Source organism: Plectropomus leopardus, chromosome 16 (genome assembly GCF_026936395.1).
Source record: "Plectropomus leopardus strain MGB_pleo_1.0 chromosome 16, ASM2693639v1, whole genome shotgun sequence".
Lineage (NCBI taxonomy): Eukaryota > Metazoa > Chordata > Actinopteri > Perciformes > Serranidae > Plectropomus > Plectropomus leopardus.
Window position 1 is genome coordinate 34,629,292 of NC_142191.1, and position 14,441 is coordinate 34,643,732.

The following is a 14,441-nucleotide window of genomic DNA, read 5'->3' on the forward strand; positions in this document are numbered from 1 at the left end:
ACCCGCTGCAGATCCTTCCTGTCGTGGGCAGTGCACAAACTATGTCAATAATCTCTGTTGCTCCTCTGTAGAAGTTAACCAGGATCTTGCTCCAGAATGTAGCCTTGCCAAGTTTCCATAGGATGTAGAGCCTATTCTGTCCTTTTCTTTTAGCCTGGATGGTGATGTGTGATGACCAACATATGCTCTCAGTGATTGTGATCGCGGGAAACCTACAGCTGTTCACCTGCTGCACCTCAGCTCAACTGATGCAGACAGGGTCTGTGTTTTTGCCTCCTTCTTTCTACAATCAACAGTCGCCTCAGTGGTTCAGCTGATGTTGAGCAGGAGGTACTTCTCTGTGCACCACTCTGCCAGATTTATTCCCTCCCAGGTAAGGGTTATATGTGTTTGCAAGGCTCAGCCTAACCACAATTTTATTATTTTCCCTGTACAAGGACAAGGCCCGTCAATGGCTGACTGACGCCTACGGTGCAAGACACATAGCCAAACCTAGGTCGACAGATGCTCACCAACGGTCCGACATTGAGCATCAGACGACCGTGGGCTCGGTGTGTCAGGGCCCAAAGTGTGTCTTACCTGTCGAGATGAGCAGCTTAGACACGGGAACTGCAAGGAAATTTGGGCTGTTTTCTCCTCCTGAATTTTTGAAAGCAATTATTTGCTACATAACAAACCTGACACTGCAGTTTCAGTCTTGCCAAAAGGACACAGATGCAGATAACCTCCTCGTTAGTATAGTGGTGAGTATCCCCGCCTTTCACGCGGAAGACTAGGGTTCAATTTCCTGATGGGGAGAATTGTTTCCTTTTCGAACGTACTGCATCACCTCACCTCGTCCATGTCAGATGGCTAAACAACATTGCTGAATCGGCTGGAAAAGTGGCAGCAAGAGCACAGTATTAGTCATTTCATGATGAGCTCACATAAAAGGCCCTTTTGTACAATTTCAACGAAGCAAAGGTTTCTTGCATTGGCCGGGAATCGAAGCCAGGCCTCCCGCGTGGCAGGCGAGAATTCTACCACTGAACAACCAATGCTCATATTCTTATAATAGCCACTACAACTACTATCCACTATACTTCCTAGGCCGAAACAGGCAGCACACAACCAATCCATTTTGTGCCCATCAAGACTGCAACGGTGCGCCAAACGTCTTCTTTCATGGGGACCTGAAAACAAAGTAGCTAGTTGATCGCCACTGTTGTGGTAACCATGTTGAGTTGGAGTCTTTGTGGAGCCAGCTAGGGCAAACAAAGTCCTGTGCTGTCTAACTTACAAAGTAGTAAATAAGACAGCACAGGTGGCTAAAGACCTGCGGATTGCAACAGTGACGCACTGCCTGCTGCGTAAACCAGGTGCATAATGTAGCCAAAGTACAGACAGCAGTAAATCTTCGGCGGGCTTAGTTCTTAAGGGGGGGGGCAGCACCTTCTGATGTGTCTCTCCAGCTATTGACTACAATAACACAAAGACGTTGCTCAAGGCCTGATTTCTAACAGAAGTGAAACATGTTACATTGGCCAGGAATCAGACCTGGGTCTCCCGCATGGGAAATGAGAATTCTACCGCTGAACCACCAACGCCTAGTTGCCTGATGCAAATTACACGCACAAAGTTCAGATAATTCTGTCTTGTGAGATAATAAAAGCTATAGATTTTTAAGTCGTTGTAATAATTTGATCAAGTCATAGTAAATGGAAAAAGACAAAGTTGAAATCAAAAGAAAAACGTTGCAACCTGTTTTATTGAAAAAAAAAACACTTAGAAAAGCGTGTGTGTGTCTGTATAACAGCTAAATAAGAAATAAATAAATCAAAAGCAGGACAAACAAATAAACATTCAGGCTATTTAAGTAAGTACAGGGAGAGATAACGCTAGCAAACAAGTCGTCAACAACATCGCTGAGCAAAGGGTCATTCATTCATTCATTCAATAAAAAAAACAAATATACATATGCAGAAACTATTACTATTTGGTAATGACAACAGCCAGACTGTAAAACTTTGACCTACTTTCCAAAAAAGTATGGCGGTCGGTGTCCTCCCTCTCCATTTACTGGTGTTCTGCACCGCTGGAGGAGGCGGCCTCAAGTCTTGGTAGCGATACGAGCGCCGATTGGTTAAATCTTGATAGAATTCTTGGTAACACATGGCAAGGTGATTGGCCTTCACTACCAAGAATGAGCTTGACTTATGATCAGACGAGATCGGGAGTGTTCAGGGTGGTATGGCCGTAAGCAGCAACACAAGTGACACACAAGCTAACCAATTTCCAAATTGTGAGCTCTGTGGCCAAAGTTTGTTATATATGTAATTGTAAACAAATACTACAAAACAGCATTATAAGGCTAAATCCAACAAACTATGCTACGAGTGTAGTGTGACAAGGCTTGTTTTAAACTTTAAACGTTCCCGATGCCTTGTAGCCAAACTATGCGGTCAAAGTCTGCTCTGGTCTAAGGTCCCAAAGCTCTGGGACATACTTCCTATGAATATCCAAGGAACCACCTTGCCAAATATTTTCGAAAGAAAACTAAAAACCTATCCAGTGTTTCCTCTACACTCATTTAGGAGTGGCGGCCCGCTACTCCTAAATCCTACCCGCCACTCCTTCAAATGTCGTTTTTTTTTTTTTTTTTTAAATCCAAATACACCACCGCCGCATCACAGCACAGTCCTGCACTGCGTTGGGTATCGCGAGTGCTGAGGCAGATAACTATCTTGCTCCATATCTACTCTTTGGGGTAGATACCAACGCCTCCCCCCCCCCAACACAACTAACTGGTGCCGACGTTAATTAGCTACTCGCATCCAGGCATCAGGTCGGAGAGTCAGAGGAGTGTCTAGCGTGCAACTTACCGGAGAAAAGGTAGACTTATTAGCTTAAGAAAACTTATAATAGATTTTATTAGTTAAATAAACATTCGCAAAATATTGATGGCCAGCTAAGGTTACGTAGCTTAAGTTAATTGGGCCCGGTGCCAACTCAACTCAGTGTCGCTAACGTGAGTAAACTAATTAATAGCATTAAGCGATATACACGCCATGATGTAACTGCTGACTGCATTTTCAGATGAGCTTGTTCAAATATTTTTCAAAGAAGAGAAAGACACCTGATGAGGATGGCGCCAGTCAGGTATCATTAGCCTTTTTACTGACTCAAATTATGATGGTTAGGTAAAAAATGATGTTCACACTTGTAATCAAATGTGACGTGAGTGTAAATTATCTAACGTTAATGTTTTATGTAATCGTATAAGACAAGTAACAGACAGGGAGGAGCAGTGCAGGAGAGCAAAGTGATGGTGCAGGAGAGAGAGATGAGAGTAGAGGAGAAAAACATAAAGGGAAACACAGGCTATCAGGCTGGGACCCTAAATGGGTTGAAAAAAATAGCCGGTTCCACTCATGGCTCTACCATCTTTTTACTTTTTACTTGACTTGTTTTTTTGTTGTTTTTTTTTGCATAATATACATGTAATATTTCTGTTAAATAAATAAACAATAAAATAATAAATAAATTCAGTGTATTTCCATTGTAAGAGCAATGATCAATAATGCCGCTGACTTTACTCTGTCCCTATAGGAATGTTCTGCCGCTTATGTCGGCAACATAAGCAGGCACCAAAAAGAGGAACAGGGAAGCGGCCATTCATTGAGGCAGGCTGTCAACTTTACAGAGTGGATTACTTGGATAAGCACATGAGTACGGAGCACCACACACAGAGTGTGAGGTCACAGGCCTTACTGGCACAAGGTGATTTAATGGGAAGGCATTTAAATTAATGGAGCAGATCATCATAAGTACAACCTGCTTTGTCTTGCAATAACATATTTGTACCTGCTTTGCATAGGTTCCTCTGTTGTGGCTGCCTTTGATCCAGTCATTGTATTGGAGCATGAGTCATTGGGGGGTTTAAATGCTTCTACTATTTAACCAAACGAGAGCAAGCACATCACACAAATTATCCAGCTCTTCTTGAGCTAGCCGAGTTGCTAGGATTTGACTATTTCAAAAAGTTGAAGGTAAAAAATGATCATGCTACTGTGTATTGTTTACATTTGCATATCATCACTGCAAGTCAGCTTGCCCCAGTCTCAAAACTATATTTAATATATTTTACTTTTAGATTGGAAAAACCACAAAGTACCGGTCTCATAAAATAATAGATGAGATGTTGGAGATCTTGGCTGCAGTAGTGGAGGAGCCAATCCTCAGAGACATCCAGTCCTCTGTGGCTATCGGACTGGAAGTGGATGAGAGCACAGATGTCTCTGTGAAGAGGCAGCTAGATCTGCATGTCAGGTATTATTAAGTTGAGAAGACAATAATTAATTACTGAATCAGTAATACACATATGTTGAAGATGTCTTTTTAACAATCAGATATATGGACGCAGAAGGTCAACTTTACAGCCAGTTTCTTGATCTTGTGCATGTTACTGATGGGAAGGCAGACACCATTGTCACAGCCATAAAGGAAGTGCTGGACAAAAAAAAAGTCCCAAGCGAAAAACTGTATGGATTGGGAATGATGGAGCTGCTGTGATGACTGGTATGTACTTGATTGCAAGCAGAGTTTTTTTTACTGCATGTTTCACATTATAACTAGTGAGCACGAGGTTAGAGAGAACATGAATTTGTTGCGTGTTCTGATATATTATTTTCTTTTCTTATCACAGGAAGGTTGCATGGTGTAGCAAAGCAGTTGCAGGATGCCTTTCCCTGGTTGCTGCCAGTTGCCTGTGCTGCCCATCGCCTTGCCCTGGCATGTAGAGATGCCTCATCTCAGGTTCCTTACATGGCTACCTTTAGGGACCACCTGCAGCAGCTCCACTTATACTTCCATAACAGTGCCAACAGAACTGCTGTTCTGAAAACTGCAGCGGAGTCCTTGGGCCTTAAGGACTTAAAAGTAAAGGTGAGATCATAGAAACGCATACTTTTAAAAGGGACTACAAGGAGTTTTGGAAAGCAAAGTGTTTTCACACTATGCGAGCCTACCACTAAATAATAATAACAAAATAACTATAAAGACAAAACGATATGTTTATCGAAAATTGACACATTAACAAGTGTGGGTGATGCCGATTCAGCCACATTAATATGAGACTTTTTTTTAGAACCAAAAGCAAACTCCTCAGGGTCTCTTTAACACTGAGCATTATTGTGCATAGACATACTTTCTGTCTCAATCTTTTATCTTAACAACTGAAATATTTTTTAGCAAGTGATGGACACACGCTGGCTGTCTCAGCACCTGGCAGTCAGCACTCTGCAAAGAAACCTCAGTGCAGTACTGGGTGCCTTGGCAGAGGAGACAGAAATCAACAAGTGTCCAGTGGCCAAGGGTCTCTGGATTCTGCTCCACCTATCGGTTTGTTGCAGCAGTGTATCTCCAGGCTGATGTGTTGCCGCATCTTGCTCGCCTGTCCAAAGTTTTCCAGAAGGAAAATGTCAACTTCTTGGCAATAAAAGAACAGGTCCATTAATCTATTACTTTAACATGTTTCTCTCTTAATACAAGAGTAAGTAGAACCAGTTAGACCATGAAAGCATGACATTTTGTATTCAAAAAAATAATTTTTGTGACTGCCTTTTAGGTCCCAGTGACAATGGCATGCCTGAGAGCCATCAGGGATGCTGGTGATACACAGCCACTTGGATCATTCTTGGCCCGGCTCCACAATGACCTTGGTGACCCTGCAGGATTAGGGGCCTTTGAAATCCGCCATGAAGAGGAGAGGGGAAGGAGAGGCAGAGGCCAGGTTGAGGACAACAGAGACATGCTCTGGTCCCGGTTCAGGATACAGGTAACTAAATTTACAACTGAGTTAGTGGAGTAGTTCACTGTTGAAAAGGTACCTTGAAATATTTTGAGTAATTGTATCTTATTTTTTTCTTGTCTGTCCTATTAACTTATCACCTCTCATCTGTATGTTATTATTGTTTTTGTGTTATTTTATTGATAATATATTTTGTATTACAGGGCATTTCTGGGAAGGATAACTAACTCTTAGTTTATCTCCCTGTGTAAAGGTCTCAATTAATCAGACTCAGTATTCATTTTTTGTACCATGTTTAGGTAATGGTGCCATATCTGGATGGTCTCCTGGACAGCCTGGACAGGAGATTTGAAAACCTGGACATAATTGGCGCCTTCCATGTGCTGGGACCCAAGGCACTTAAGGAGGATGATGCTGTCATCACAGAAGACCTGAAGACTCTGTCAAAAAAATTCCTGCAGCAGCCTGAAGCCACTCTGCTGCAGGAATGGACATCATACAAGCAGCATTTGCACACAGGAGCTTTTAAGGTAAAATGTTAGGTCCAAATTGATCAGCAGAAAGATGACAGAGGAACCTGTTTAATGACATGTTGTCCCACTGTGTTTAAACTTTAATGTGTTTCAGGATATGGACCAACTGACTGCTATGGGACAACTGTCATCCCAGAATGACGAATGGGCACAGCTGTATCCTTCAATGAGCAAGCTGGCAGCCATTGCCCTGACAGTTCCTATCTCCAGTGTAAACTGTGAGAGGGATTTTTCAACCATGAATAGAGTAAGACATTTATAATATATCATCAGACACAAACTAGAAACAATTTTAAAATGATTAGGGTGTAGGACATTGAGAGAAACAATCTCATTATTGTTTCTATTTGTAGGTGAAGACTGGCTTGAGAAACAGGCTGCAGGGGGATCACCTTGCAGCCCGTTTGCTGCTGAGCATCAACGGGCCACCTCTTGGGGAATTTCCATACAACAGAGCCTTAGAGCTGTTCTACTAAAAACCAAGAAAAATCCATTGTTCTGAGCCCGGGTGCAAACTTTGCCACTGATTACAGCCCCATCAAGAAATTATTATTTATTGTTTTTATTATTTTATTGTTGAATTTTTGTTATTATTTATTATTTTTACATTCAGCCTTTAAAAAGCGATTTTCATGCCAACCATACAATAAAAAGGGGCATTATGCTGGGCATAAAAATAAAAGTGTCATTTGTTTACGCCGCCACGGCTCCCCGGAGAGCCTGCCCCCGCTGCTGAAAAAAATCCTAGAGGAAACACTGCTATCTCTTCTGATTATGTCATTTTTAAAAAATTTTTTTTTTTTTTATCTTTTCTGAAGATAAGCTATTTTTTTCCAGGTTTCAAAGTAAAGAATACTTTTATTGAATATTCATTTCAAAATTTCAAAAAGCTTTACAGCAAACTTAGATATGTTAGTTATGTGTTAATTTACAGACGTGTTCATTCATCCCTGAATGCATGACTTACATTTTTAATTTTATTTGTTTATTTTACTTTTAAAAGTTTTGAATTTGCCACTGTAAATCAGCATTCATCGACTGATTGATTCTTGTCAGTGGTTCATTCCTGAACCAACAGCATCCAGCCAATCACAGCATCTAATTTGCCCTGAACCAACAGCGTCGGCCAAACACAGGATCCAACTTTTGGGCATCCAAAGATGGATGGCTCGATTTGATCCAACAAGCCCCCTCGCGTCGACGCCTCTCTTTTTTTAATTTTATTTTTTATTTTGCTTTATAAATGCTTCTGTAATCAGAGAGGACAGCAAACAACAGGAAAGTTTCGGTCGAATGAAAAAATATCTTGCGTCTGCTCGTCTCCAATCACTGACAGCTCTGCCTGCTGATCGCCGGTCAAAGCATCACTAATGAGAGCATCTGTAGAGTAACATTCTCCTCATCATCCTTTTCCTCGCTGCCTGTGTAACCCGCCTGTCTGCAGCCTGCATCGCTCACTCACTACATGTCTAATCAGCTGTTATCATAATTTTCTCTCATCCTCACTTTCTCTCTTTAATATAAAATATTGTAATACCATGTTATTAGAACATAACAGTATTTCTCCTGGTCTCTGTAGAAGCAGCTTGGCTGACTGTGTGTCTGTCATTTAATGTCAACGCTAAAATCTAATTCTTTCATGTCACTGAATCGTTCTTTTTCCTCTTTCAGCCTCAAATGTACCGGCCCCTCTCTCGCTCCAGCAGCATCCACCTCCCGCCCCCACCTCACCGGCACCTCAGACGGGGGCTGGTGACTCTGCTGCGCTGGGTGAGCTCACCGACGAGGAGCTGCTGGAAGCCAGCCAAGAACATCACCCCCTCCCGCAAGCCCCAGCAGCCCTCGTCATCGCCGGGCCAGCAGAGACACCAGCTCCCCATCCTTCGCCCGCACCTGCCCCCGCCCAAGCCCCCGCTGCGGAGGAGGGAGTACAGGAGGAGTTGCCCGGGCCTGCCTTCCTCCCGCCCCCACCACCTGCTAGCAGTGCTGAGGTAAAGGTTGTCTGTCTAACACGTCAGGCCTCACCTGTGGCCGCTCTGCCCACCCACCTCATAAATCGATGTCCTCAGATTGTAAAATGCTCCTTGTGTTCCTCTGTTTTTCAGCTGTTGCCAGAGTCCTGGCGGGCAGCTCTCACTGTGGAGCAGCAGCAGTGGATCTGTCAGGGTGCTGTTTTCCAGGGACAGCAGGGGGGGGCCTCGGCTCATCAGCGAGCTGAACGTCTGGTGGTACCCCCCCCAACCCCGGCCGGTCTACAACCAGCCTCCCGCGTCCCCCGACCCCTTCTTTGCATGTCGGCTGTTCCTATGGATGCCACACCGCATCTGGCATCTGCAGCTGACATGCCCCCAGCCTTTGTGCACAGGGTCCATGACAAAGGCTGGGCTGTACAGGACCATCCGGAGGGTCCTAGACATCGACGGCTGGTATCTCATGGCCACTGAGTACCTGGAGTGCCGTCGATGTAAGAAGAAGGTCGGCGGGTGGTCACAGGGCATCATAAGGCAGCTTCCTCCCACCTACAGCTGCCAGTTCCCAGCTGTACTCACGTACAGGTAAGAGATTATAATCAATTTAAAAAACATGTTAAACAAACACACCAAACACACACTATATATATATATATATATATATATATATATACATATATATATATATATATATATACATATGTACACATTTGGAGAGAGAGAGAGAGAGAGAGAGGTGTGTTTGTATTAAATGACCCGTTTGATGTATTTATGTGGTGACAAAGCTGTACATAATGTTTGTGTTTCTGCAGGCTGTCCTGTGACCACAGGGTTGTTGGACAGCTGAAGTCTCGCACTCTGGGCAACAGTGCTAATCGGCTGTACAACACCCTGCGGGAGCAACACTCAGATGCCTGGATGCGGAGAGCGATCCAGTACCTCGGCGTGTGCGAGCAGTTCCTGGCCTTGTCCTCTGTGAGGGGGCAATTTCCACCACCACCGGAGATGCCCCCTCTGCCATCACCCATCTGGCCGCTGACGGTGTACAGCTCGACATCCTGACGGCTGGATGAGTACAAGGCCAGGATCACTTCAACCTTTGGATCCATCTTAAAGATGGATTCCACCAAGAAGGCGAGTAAAGCTTCGCACACTTTTCTCACAGCTGCTTTTACACCACAGCTGTGTGTTTATTTAAAATCTCCCTCCCTCTGTCCAGGTAACGAAGAAGCTCGCAGGTACCGCTTCGGACACGGCCGCCTGGGTCGCCAACATCGGCAATGAGCACGGGCAGGTCCTCATGAGCGTCCTCACCTGCGCTGAGAGCTCTGAGGGCCTGTCCAGGATGGCGGCCGGATTGATGAGGCGGTACCGACTCGCCGGGGTACCATCCCCCCAGCTCATCTACGTGGACCGCGACTGCTGCAACAGAGACGGCGTGTCGAAGACAGCTGCCTTGTTTTCGGTCTGAAACTGAGAATTTTTACGTTGATATTGATAATAACGACAGGATTTAAACGACACTAATCACACTGTGTTCACAACATTCAAAAACCTAAATGAAAGAATCAAACAGTTTATGAAAATTAAACCGCACTACGTTCTTCTATCACAGGAGTGGGGACAGCTCGTGGTGCGCCTCGACATCTGGCACCTGATGCGACGCTTCGCTTCAGGTGTGACCACAGAGTGCCACGAGCTGTACCCTACCTTCATGAGGCAGCTGTCTCATTGCATCTTCGAGGTCGACCCCGAAGATGCCCGCCGTCTCACCGAGGCTAAGCGGTCCGAGCTGGAGGGGAAGCACGGGATGGTTGGCCTGACTGACGCTGAGGTGACGAAGAGGATCTCCAAGGAGGAGTGGAGGCTCCACTGTCGGCGCAGGACACGTGGGGCCGTGGAAACCGCACTCCTCATCAAGGATCTTCTTGACACCTTCAGCGGACCAGCAGGACTCAACAACCTGGACGTCCCGTTGCTGAACGCTCTCCGCATCCAGGACATCTGGAGTACGCAGAGGTGCCACCTCAGCTGCATCCAGGACCCACCGGGGGTGCAGCTTTACACCCAGACTGGCAGACTGACGAAGGGCGGAGTCAGCCTGCCGGTTTATCGCTGCGCGAGGGGCTCCACGTCGCTGGAGTCCTTCCACCTCCACCTCAACCGGTTCATCCCAGGTACTTTCATGTGTCTCTGAGCTGCTCCTCCTCAAATCAATTCTGTATTCGCATTTCAGGCAGACATGAATTAATATTTGATCCAAAATCTGCCTTTTCAGGAACACGAGCTAGTGCGAAACACTTCCAGGCGTTCCTGGTTGATGGACTGGTGAGGTGGAATGAGGACCGCGCAGCAGCGGCAGCTGCACCACCGGACGCAGCTGAGGAAGGCATGGCACCTCTGCACTCCTACAGTGGCCACCTCAAGCACATCCTTAACCAGAAGAGCCAAAGGGTGCTTGGCCTTCAGATGGTTAAGGACTTCACCAAGCCTGCTGAGTACATGTGATGTGCACTACTTTATTTCAACATGGTAACTGTGAGCAAAGATGTATTTACTGAGTCTTTTGCTGTCTGCCTCTGCAGTGTGACAGGGGAGCTCATCGGGGTTGAGTACCTGTACCAGCAGACAGGAAAAGTGCTTGAGGATGTCAGCTTGGACCCTGACACTCCGGACGAGGCTGCTGCCATCGAGTCCCTCGAGGACGACGAGGGGATCATGGAGGACGTTGAGGACCCGACCGTCTTCGAGGCCGAGATCCCCTCCACCAGCACAGTGGCAGCAGCCCGGTCAGGTGATCCAGCTGACGCACCCCAGTCTGAGCCATCCCGTCCGGCCGCCCCGAGGTTCAGGCTCCCGCTCCCCAGCAGCCCTCTTCAGACCCTGAGGTGAGTTTACTGACCACAAACTACTGCTGCTGCTGATGATAACGACGATAAGATTGATGATAAGAGTTTTAACTATAATCATAGTAACAATAACGTGTTTAAATTTTTAAAGACACTCCTCCTTTCTCTTCCCCCTCTTGTGTTTCTTCTCAGGAGGAGAACATCGACGGGCCTGACGGCCAGCCAGGGTTCCAGCGGGTCCTGAAGCTGGCCCAGGTCCTGGTGGAGGGGCGGAGCCTTCAGGGGCTTCCTGACTCAAGGGTAGACAAACTCATAAAGCGAGGTTGTCTACCCTCCCAGGTACCGGGAGAGGCAACACAAGGGGCGGTTCAAGGCAGCCAAGGGGAAAAACACCTCCTGTCCTGGCAAGGAGAGTGTCGAACGGTAAGACTCATTTCAAATTTTACTGTCTCTTCCAACAAAGTTCTGCTGTTTAACCCACGCTGTCCTCTCCGTGACTCTTTCAGCTGCCTTCTCGGACAGGCCTCGGGCCCTGCAACTTGGCCCAGCGCCAGCCGCCTGGTGGAGGCCATTTGCAGCCGGCTCTGCCAACTCCACCCCGGGGCCACGCGGTTCGGGGGGGTCACCAGGACTCGGTGGTCCCTCGTCCTCTCGGACTACGTGGCCATCAGAGAGGCAGTGCTGGCCAGCCCGAGGCTGATGGCTCAGACTGACATTCAGCTCTATGAAGTAAACCAGCGGACCCTGTCCCAGTGGTGAGACTTTTAACACGAAGCTCTGCTGTAATCTGTCCTGTGATTAATCTTTCTACGAGAGCTGACGGAACTAAAACCAGCCGTGTTTGTCTTCCAGGTACATGAAGTGCCAGAAAGGGGCAGTGAGGACTGTGCTGCTGCAGGGAACTGGCGTCGTCCCTGCCGCAGCTGTAGCAGCACTGCCCCTGCCTGCAGCGAAAGGGCTGTCCTTTGTCCAGGTGGGACAAGGGCAGCCCTTTAACTTTAAAGTCCCCGAGGAGAAGCCAGGGCCCTCCACCAGGGGTTTACCACCTCCTCCTCCTCCTCCTCCTCCTCCTCCTCCTCCACCGCCAGATGAGGAGCAGCCAGGGCCCTCAACTGGTGGTGTTTTTCCCCCTCCTCCTGCTCCTGTTGGCCCTGGACCCTCTGGCCTTCTCCCTCCTCCTCCTACAGCAGCACAGCTCCCAGATGTCCTCATCGCTCCCGTCCCTGCTGGTCCGCCTCCTCTTCCTGTACCTTTAAGAACACCAAGAACTACAGCCTACAGAAAGAGGAAGGCGGCCGAGGCTGCTGCTGCAGGGCAGGGGCCACCACCCGGGAGCAAAACCCGCCGGCCGATGTCGCAGTACGACTGCAAAAAGTGTGGCCAGCCCAAAAGACTGGAAACTGGCCACACGAGACTGTATGGGGTGGCGTACTGCGCATCGGTCGGAGGAAAATCCGTGGAGGAATGGAGGGAGGAAATGAAAAGAACTTATGGGGCAAAGCAGGGGGGGGGATAAATATCATTTCAGTTTTTTTTCTTAACCATATTTGTTTCCTTTTTTTAAACATTAGTTACATTTCTAATTTGAATATGTGTGTTTTTATTGTTGCCTTTATGTTAATTTCTTTATTATTTATTTATGTTTTTATATTTGGTCCACTTAAACAATTCCTATTATTACTGTCTGCTCTCTGGACAGCAGTCACTTCAGTGTGCTGAGAATTTATTTATTTATTTTTTATTTTTTTATTATAATTATGTCGTTTTATTGTGGGTTATTTGGTCCACTTAAACAATTCCTATTATTACTGTCTGCTCTTGGACAGCAGTCACTTCAGTGTGCTGACATCCATCACTGTGGCCTCTGTCAGCTGTTAATCAGCTGTTATTGAGTTGTATCTGTTTATGGCTTTATTGATGTGACGTATCTGCCACTGAGCAAGTCATTGTGGGTCAGAAAAACATGCTGCTTGCATACTGCTCTCTTTTTACTTTTCCCCAGCATGTTTTAGATTGCTGAGTTTTGTTATTTTAGTTTGGGTCGGAGGTTTCCGGTAGTTCAGTTTTCGGTTTTGTTTAACATCGGTTAGATTTGTCTTTATTTCATAGGTAGTTAGGGGGAAAACGCTGAGTCTGACGGCCCTCTGTGGGCTGGCTCAGCTGCTTTCCATCTTTTGTTTCTTTCGGCCGGGACCTCTCTCCTCTTATTTGTCTGAGAGCCGCTGAGAAAGTATTTTGAACCATTGTATGACAGTATTTCTGGTAAACAACATATGAAAAAATATAAATAAAAAACCTTCAATTTGCATTTGAGAAGCTTTATTATTTCTGATGATTTAGAATACATTACAATCATACATTAATTAACAGCCCCACCACTTACCTGTCAACCACTTGCTACTTACCTGCACCTTACTTTTAAGTAGCAAGTGGTTGACAGGTAAGTGGTGGGGCTGTTAATAGCAAGTACCTGCACCTTACTTTACATCCAGTTGCCACTTACCTATAAAATCAGCTGCACCTTACTTGTCAACCACCTGCAACTTAACTGCACTGTACCTATCATCCACCTGTATCTCACCTTCCATCCATTTGCACCAGTTGTACCCTACAATACAAACGTCCAGTTGCACCGTACGTTGTGTCCAGTTGCATCTTATCTGTCAACCACCTTCAACTTACATGCACCTGCATCTTACCATCCATCCAGTTGCAACTTACCTGTTGTCTAGCTGCATCTTACTTGACAACCACCTGCAATTTACCTTCCATCCAGTTACACTTTACCTGTAATCCAGTTGCAACTCACCAGTTATTTAGCTGCACCTTACTTGTCAACTACCTGCAATTTACCTGCACTTTACCTATCATCCACCCGTATCTCACCTTCCATCCAGTTGCACCTTACCTGTCAACCACCTGCAACTTACCTGTTCATCCAGCCCCCCCTCCTTTTTTTTCTACTCACCCCTACAGAGAAGATTGAACCGTATCCCGACCATTGGTGAGCATTTGTTGACCTAGGTTTGGCTATGTGTCTTGCACCGTTGGCGCCAGTCAGCCATTGATGGGCCTTGTCCTTGTACGGGGAAAATAATAAAATCATGGTCAGGCTGAGCCTTGCAAACACATATAACCCTTACCTGGGAGGGAATAAATCTGGCAGAGTGGTGCACAGAGAAGTACCTCCTGCTCAACATCAGCTGAACCACTGAGGCGACTGTTGATTGTAGAAAGAAGGAGGCAAAAACACAGACCCTGTCTGCATCAGTTGAGCTGAGGTGCAGCAGGTGAACAGCTG

The 14,441-nt window shown here is 46.2% G+C and overlaps 1 protein-coding gene and 1 pseudogene across 2 annotated transcripts; both read left to right on the forward strand.

Moving 5' to 3' along the window:
* The first annotated feature begins 8,571 nt into the window (after positions 1–8,571).
* LOC148187045 (uncharacterized) lies at positions 8,572–9,594 on the forward strand (annotated as a pseudogene). Its single transcript, XR_015779218.1, has 2 exons — positions 8,572–8,876; positions 9,104–9,594. The product of XR_015779218.1 is annotated as an uncharacterized LOC148187045 (transcript).
* Positions 9,457–10,811, forward strand: LOC148187046 (uncharacterized). The gene is made up of 3 exons (XM_088089734.1): positions 9,457–9,756; positions 9,907–10,468; positions 10,570–10,811. The coding sequence occupies exons 1-3, from the start codon at positions 9,592–9,594 to the stop codon at positions 10,797–10,799; spliced, it is 957 nt and encodes a 318-aa protein (XP_087945860.1). The 5' UTR covers positions 9,457–9,591; the 3' UTR covers positions 10,800–10,811.
* The last annotated feature ends 3,630 nt before the right edge of the window (positions 10,812–14,441 follow it).